At 43.3% G+C, this 6766-nt stretch overlaps 1 protein-coding gene across 1 annotated transcript in view; it reads left to right on the top strand.

Annotated features, from left to right (window-relative positions):
• The first annotated feature begins 902 nt into the window (after positions 1 to 902).
• LOC102309871 (alpha-2-macroglobulin) overlaps positions 903 to 6766 on the top strand; it is a 70644-nt gene continuing 64780 nt past the window's right edge. Inside the window, exons 1-3 of the mRNA XM_042226795.1 lie at positions 903 to 1353; positions 3054 to 3228; positions 4931 to 5087. Of these exons, the coding sequence (XP_042082729.1) occupies positions 1277 to 1353; positions 3054 to 3228; positions 4931 to 5087 (409 nt within the window). The 5' untranslated portion in view covers positions 903 to 1276. The remainder of the gene's footprint in view (positions 1354 to 3053; positions 3229 to 4930; positions 5088 to 6766) is intronic.

Here is a 6766-nt window from a genome sequence, read left to right as displayed (position 1 = left end):
CTTATGGCGACTGTTGTTGTGATTTGGTGCTGTATAAATAAAACTGAACTGAAGGTTTGATGAAAACTTTTTCAGTGCAATTACAGAGATACAAACACAGGTCCGTATTTTCTCAATAAGAATGACATGATTAATGGTGTCAACAGCTGCTGATGAATCAAATAAATCTAAAATTCCATTTTCACCTTTATCTAAGTGAATAAGAATAACATTAGTAATGTTGTTTCTGTGTTATCATTCTGTCAACAACGAGACTGGAATTTATCAAATATATTATTTCCCTTTAACAGTCCGGGGACAGCTCTGGCTGTAAAGTGATTTGAAATCAAATGAGAGAGACTGACTGACATTAGTCAGAAGCCAGTGGGAGGTAGAAATGCTTTAGGAATAATGTCAGCTAGAAATGTGGATATCAAGGAGATCTGTCATGAAAATGAGATAAAAGTCAAAGAACAGAACTGAGACCCTCGGCCAGGCTGGCAGGCTCCGGGCTTGAACTGTGACCTGATACCACTGATCTTATCATCCAAGCAAACAAACAAACAAGACAGGGCACAACAATTAGGCTGAGTGGGATTAAAGAGTTTGCTCGTGGTAAACATTGGATTGGGCTTAATATTGCTCTCATCATTTGAGAAAACTTCATATCTCCTGCATGTGAAGGTAGCGCACGAGGACATTTGTAATTCTAGTGTTTAGTGTTTCTAGGGGGAAACGCTAAATGCTAAAACTCTGAAAAGCTCACATAGCTGCAGGCTTTGGGGGACACAGTTAAGGTCCACAGAGCCCCTGCCTTATCTTTGTTGTTTTCAAAGCCCCGTTGACTGTTATTGGCCAACAGGTGCTCAAAGTGCAGGGTCATCTCGACTGTATCAGACCTCTCCACCCACTCTCGTCTCAGCCCCACTGGGCTTTCCTGAAATTCTTCAGAAACTCGAGCAGCAGACACTGTCCGCAGGCAGGACTCTGTGTGTGTGCGCGCGTGTAATTAGACTTTTGGGAGTCTTTCGGGAACAGGGAGGCGGCTGCAAAGGTCCAACGAGGTTGGGGGGAGTGACTCGGAAAGAGGGGGTGGCGGTGTTTGCAGTAAAAACAGCAAATCACTGTAGCAGACCCCCTCTCTTACAGCTACTTGGTACCACGCACATCCCTCGGTGTCTCCCCCTCTCTCTCTCTGGGTCCGGGCCCTGGGGTTGTAAGTCCGTCCTCCTCCGGTGCAGTCCGGTTCGCTCCGCTCGTGTCGCTGCTCGCAAAGCACCGACTCTCCTCTGCAGCCATGGCACATGTCCTTCAGCTGTTTGCTGTCATACTCTCATCAGCTCTCGTGCAAGCATCGGCCTTGCTCAACGACACGTAAGTAAACGTATATTTCTAACGAAACTCTTGCATGTCATTGTGCAAAAGTTTGGCTTGCCCCTCGCGCCAGGACGCGTCCAAATAGTTGCACGAGGTGGTGTTGGAAAAACTTTATTTTAAAAAAAAATGTCACGCGCAGCGTCATCATGTATTTGTCACTCGATTCTGGTGTAATCACGAAAAACCTGCACATTTCACTGGTGAGGCAGAAAGTCCAGTGTGTGGCCACAGGACAGTGTTATGCAATGAGCAAAGACTATGTGTGCGTGCGTGCGTACGCGCATGTCCCATCTGCTACAACTTACCAGCATTTGATTAATAACCTGCTCTCCGCTTTACCTGAGTAGCGTGTAAATGGGACATGATTTCCATGGTACTGGAAGGCCGAATAACATTTTCCATCCTGACTTTTTTTGCTTGCTCTAAACTTTAATCATCATGGCTCGCATGCCTTTCATAGTTTACACTGGGAGTCAAATGACTTTTCATCATTGTGCAACTTTCTCCCTGGCAAAAACAGCATCAATATTCTCAGCAGCACCACCCAAAACGCAATTAAATGTGTCCTTTATTTCTCATTGGCAGCAGCAGGCCCCTGTGTGCCAAGCAGCGTCGACACAGAGAATCCAGCAGAGTGCTTCGTTAGAAGCTGATATCATGGCTGTTGCTGATGTTTTCCAATGTTCATTTGCACATGTAACTTATATGGGCCTTATGTGGTTATTTGGATGACTATGTCCGCTGTGCAGGAAGGATGGCATGGGGATACAGGAGTTACTGGAACTCTGCTTCCCTTTTGATTCCAGGGCTGAAATGAAAATACTGTGCACACAGTTTCTGTAGACTATATGTGTTGTGCACAAGCAGGTACAAGAAATTCATAATGGGGAGAATTTCTGTTACATACAGTTAGGTCCATAAATGTTTGGAAGATGACTGATGTTTTGGATACATTTGCCTCTCTCTACCACCACAGTGGATTTTAAAATAAAAACTGATGCTTTAACTTACAGTCACTTTCCTTCATTCACCCTTTTTCATTTACTGTGTGTTCACACACCATTCTCTATTTCAGCATAGTGTCTTTTGTCCTGTCTTCCTGTCTTTTTGCAGGCCAAATCAGAACTATAGCATAACTCTGGTTCCCTCCAGAAAAAGTAAATTGTATCCTTTTAACGTTTGATGGTGTTTTCCAGTAGTGCTTCCAGTCACCTGGCCGTGTAGTGTGCTTTGACAAACATCTGTGACAGAATGAGTCGCTCACTGAATTTCAGTGTGTTGCTGTAATCGGATGCTTTTAACTTCTCACGTAGCACACTCCTTCTCTTAGAAGCTACATAATTCACATGCAGGGTGTTAACTTTTATATTGGAGCACAAGAAACTGATTTTGTTTGAGGTTAAATCAAACCCTTTCACCTTGAAATAAAGACACAGATGATGGTTGTAGGATTTAACCCTGCGCCACACTCATTTAGTTCTTTAACTGGACCATTTATCAGCTAGCTGTAGCAACACGCTAGAAGTTTGTGCTTTTTAAACATTAGCGGTTATCTCTCTAAATCAAACGTGTGTTTAACATGGAGCTGGGCTGTACTTTTTAATGCTTGGCATTGTTTTTCTCCTAGCTTTTCACTTAAACGAGTGCTGACAGTTTGGGTTGTTTTTAATGAGGGTACTTTCTTCTTCTCCTTGCAGGATTTATGCAGTGACTGTGAGTTCGCGTGTGACTGCAGGGAAACAGGAGACCCTGTGTGCCCAAATTCACGGCCTGACTGGGCCTGTGCGCATGGTCATTGGCCTCACTGAGGGCTCTGTCACAATCTTAGATGAGCAAGTAAATGAGGACTTCTACCGCTGCCTAAACTTCCAGGTCAGATCCAAGAAAAGCACAAAAGAGCTTGTGAATACTCAGACTCCCACTCTCCACACTTCCAGTTTCATGTGGGGGATAGTTCAGGATGAGTGGGGTCCTATTAGACCATAGCCCAGAAATACACATCTCGCTGAGTAAACATTTTTCTTCTGGAATATTTCATTATGTTTACAATATAAAGCAATTGAAATTTTAATTGTAGCACTAACCACATGGAAGTTTCTGTTTGTGAATGAAATCTGCTTGGTGGTTATCCCACGCCATCACGCCAGAGTGTAAATCACACACGGACCACTCAGCTCTAGCTCCTAGTGTTTTATCTGTGAAACCAGCTTCCTTTTACAGTAATAAGTGTTCTCTTCGTTTCCTACACAGCTGCTGTAAACAAATATTCACTCTGATTCATTAAATACTGTCTTCAGAACGTCCTCTGGCTGAATTGCTGCTGTTTTTCGATGATGTACCTCCAGCATGACTAATCGCGAACAATGATTCGCGATATTTACAGTATTTCACTTTTTAAAAAACCAAAACAAAAAGCTTTGTGTTGTGTTGTTTGTAGACAGTAAATGCACCAGCGTGGTTTCCAAGCAGAATTCCTATCACCATCCATTAAGCTAATGGCTTAAATCTTGGCACAAGTTTGGACCTAATTATCCTCCCGGCGCCATGACTGAGACTGCCAACCTCAGTGGGTTCTCTGCAAATTGCAGCTCTGCTTTATGTCACACCTCTGCTTGCTGTTATGCAACTTGCAGGCCTTGCTCCATATTGATGTGGAACGACCCGCCGACCCAAATAGCCTCTGTGACAGTCGCGCTTAGTTTCACTTTGTTCCTGCTATTTGGCCCTGTTGCAGGACTGGTTTTTGTCTCTAGGCACAAAGACTGCTTTCTGCCAGAGGCTAGCTATGTACCTGCATTCCTCTGGAAGCCAACCCTGCGCTCAGTCTCACAACACACATCTGAACACAACAGTCTTTTTGACATGTGTGGAAGTGGTTCTGGTCCTTGTTATGTAACAGCAGCATTAACAAGTGAAAACGTGCACAAGTGTGACAGCATTTCATAATTAACTGTGTGCCACATTGTTCCCTAAGAGCAGCACAGCTCAGATGGCTTTTTATGACACGTTTAATGCAAAAGTCTTGAGCTGCCACACATTTTGCGTCCAAGGAAGCGGGCCAACACTGTCACTTTTTAAAGTGGTTTTCAGCATTAGTTCTTCAGACTTTCTGAAAGTCTTTCAATGTGTTTGGCTGCGCTTTCACCCATTTGCAGTCCACGCTGTGTACCTGCCATTTTCAGTGGAATGTGTTTTATTTAGTTTTTCACTTTATTCTAACCTCTGACTCATTCATGCATGAAAAGGAGAGTAACACCTGGGACGAACCAATGTAGTCTACATAAAAAGGCTAACCTGGCAAAAAAAAAAAAAACAATTTAAAATTATATCTTGGCTGTTTGTTACTAGAAAAAATAAATCATTTCTTTAGGTGTGTGTGTGTGTGTGTGTGTGTGTGTGTGTGTGTGTGTGTGTGTGTGTGTGTGTGTGTGTGTGTGTGTGTCTGTCTTTGAAAATAAAAGGAAATGAGCGGCGGCTCAAGACTGTTACACAGTGCTGTGGAGGAAAAGTACAGATTGTGCTCTGCATGAAACGTTTTCCATCTCTGACAAATGTGTGTTTGCTGGTGTTGCAGGTCCCTGCAGTACGCAGCCGAATTGTGGCAACAGTTTATGTCAATATTTTCCATGAAAAAAATCTGACGAGCAAGCATACCAAAGTCGTCATCGAGCCTCCAACTTTCATCCACATCGTCCGGACTGATAAGCCCATCTACAAACCTGGACAGACTGGTAGGTGGAGTGAGTGTGGAGGTGTTGAAGCTGTTGTGTTGTAGAAGGAGCGATACGCTACTGCGGCGCCGTCTCGTCTGCACTGCTTACCCATTCTGCTGCGCTTGCACATTTTTGGTCTGATATATCTGCATAACGCTGAGCCACCACTTAATAACTTGATAACTTGAGGGTTGTTGTCTGTTCAGTGCACAGAAGAAGAGTGCTTTCCTAGAGAGAGGCTGTTTATATTTAAAGTAGGAAAGGCCTACACGCTGAGTGGGTGAAGAGAAAAGGAGTTTATTTGACCACTTAGTGCCGTCGAGTGCTAGTGCAGGCTGCTAACTCCTGAATAAGTCTGATTAAGATAAGATGATCTAGTGGAGTTTAACTTTTTTGGGTATTCTGCAACTTCTTATGACAGTAAAACAAGTTTATTTTTTAATAGCATTGTCATAGTGTTTCAGTAAGGACTCACGACGTTTCACGAGTAAAAATCAAAAATGAATTTGACCCATATAACAGTTTATAAACTGGTGTCAGTCTCAACAAAATGAGCTTGTCAGTCAGCTTCTATAAACAAGTTCAAAGCTATAACAACAAGAATACTGTAACATATATTTTTACCTAAATTAATCTGTCTCATGCTTTCCATTTGCAGACACAGGTCATCCAATCAGAAGTAACATTACACTTTACCGTGTCACTGTGAAATTGGCTTTCAGTTGGTCTTATTTGGCCAGCTAAGCCACGCTCGCCAAATCGCACGAGGAATAAAACATGGATGTAGCTGCAGCGTCAGAAAAATGAACCCGATACAGACAAGCCTTAAACCTGCATTCTGTCTGACGGCCACCAGGTGGCAATAAATTTAGTCTGTTTTGGAAATCAAAGGCTACGTTCACAGTGCAGGCGAAAGAGCATCAAATCCGACTTTTTTGACCCTATGCGACCCGTATCCGAATTATTAGGCCACATGTAAATAACAAAATAACTTAGAGCAAAATTGGGAAACTTAAAGTCCGAAACAGTCAAACACTACTGTTTGCTCTGCGTCTAGACAGAGCACGTTGTGCGTGACGTCTGCTTTTGCACATGCGGCCGCTTTGAGCGTTCACACTAGAGCGCGTTTGCTGTCGCATTTTATTTGTAGTGTGAACGAGCAGACAAAAAAAAATCGCATTTGATCAAAAAATCGGAATTGAGCATTAAGACCTGCAAGCGCGTCTGTAACCGGAAGGTCGCCGGTTCGATCCCCGGGCTCTCTGTCCTGGTCGTTGTGTCCTTGGGCAAGACCGCCTACTGGTGTTGGCCAGACGGGCCGATGGTGCCAGTGCCCGGCAGCCTCGCTTCTGTCAGTCTGCCCCAGGGCAGCTGTAGCTACACCTGTAGCTGCCAGTGTGTGAATGTGAGTGAATGAATAATGGAGTTGTAAAGCGCTTTGAGTGCCTTGAAAAGTGCTATATAAATCAAGGTCAAGGTAACTTTATTTATACCCAAAGGCAAGGTAAATTTGCTTTACAGAAAAATGACAGCATTTGGCATCCCTTTAAAAACACACATACCTAGGAAATATATAAAACTCACTGTAGCACATATATAGTAGTTTTGATATTTCGAATCAAAAACAGTTCTTATTTAATTCAGTGACAGCAACGGGGACAAAGCTATTTTTATAACGCTTTGTCCTACATCTCGGA

The sequence above is a fragment of the Haplochromis burtoni genome, unplaced genomic scaffold (assembly GCF_018398535.1).
Source record: "Haplochromis burtoni strain Fernald_Lab_line unplaced genomic scaffold, NCSU_Asbu1 Contig_228, whole genome shotgun sequence".
Taxonomy (NCBI): Eukaryota; Metazoa; Chordata; class Actinopteri; order Cichliformes; family Cichlidae; genus Haplochromis; species Haplochromis burtoni.
The sequence above is the reverse complement of the archived record's forward strand: the minus strand, read 5'-3'. Positions and strand labels throughout refer to the sequence as shown.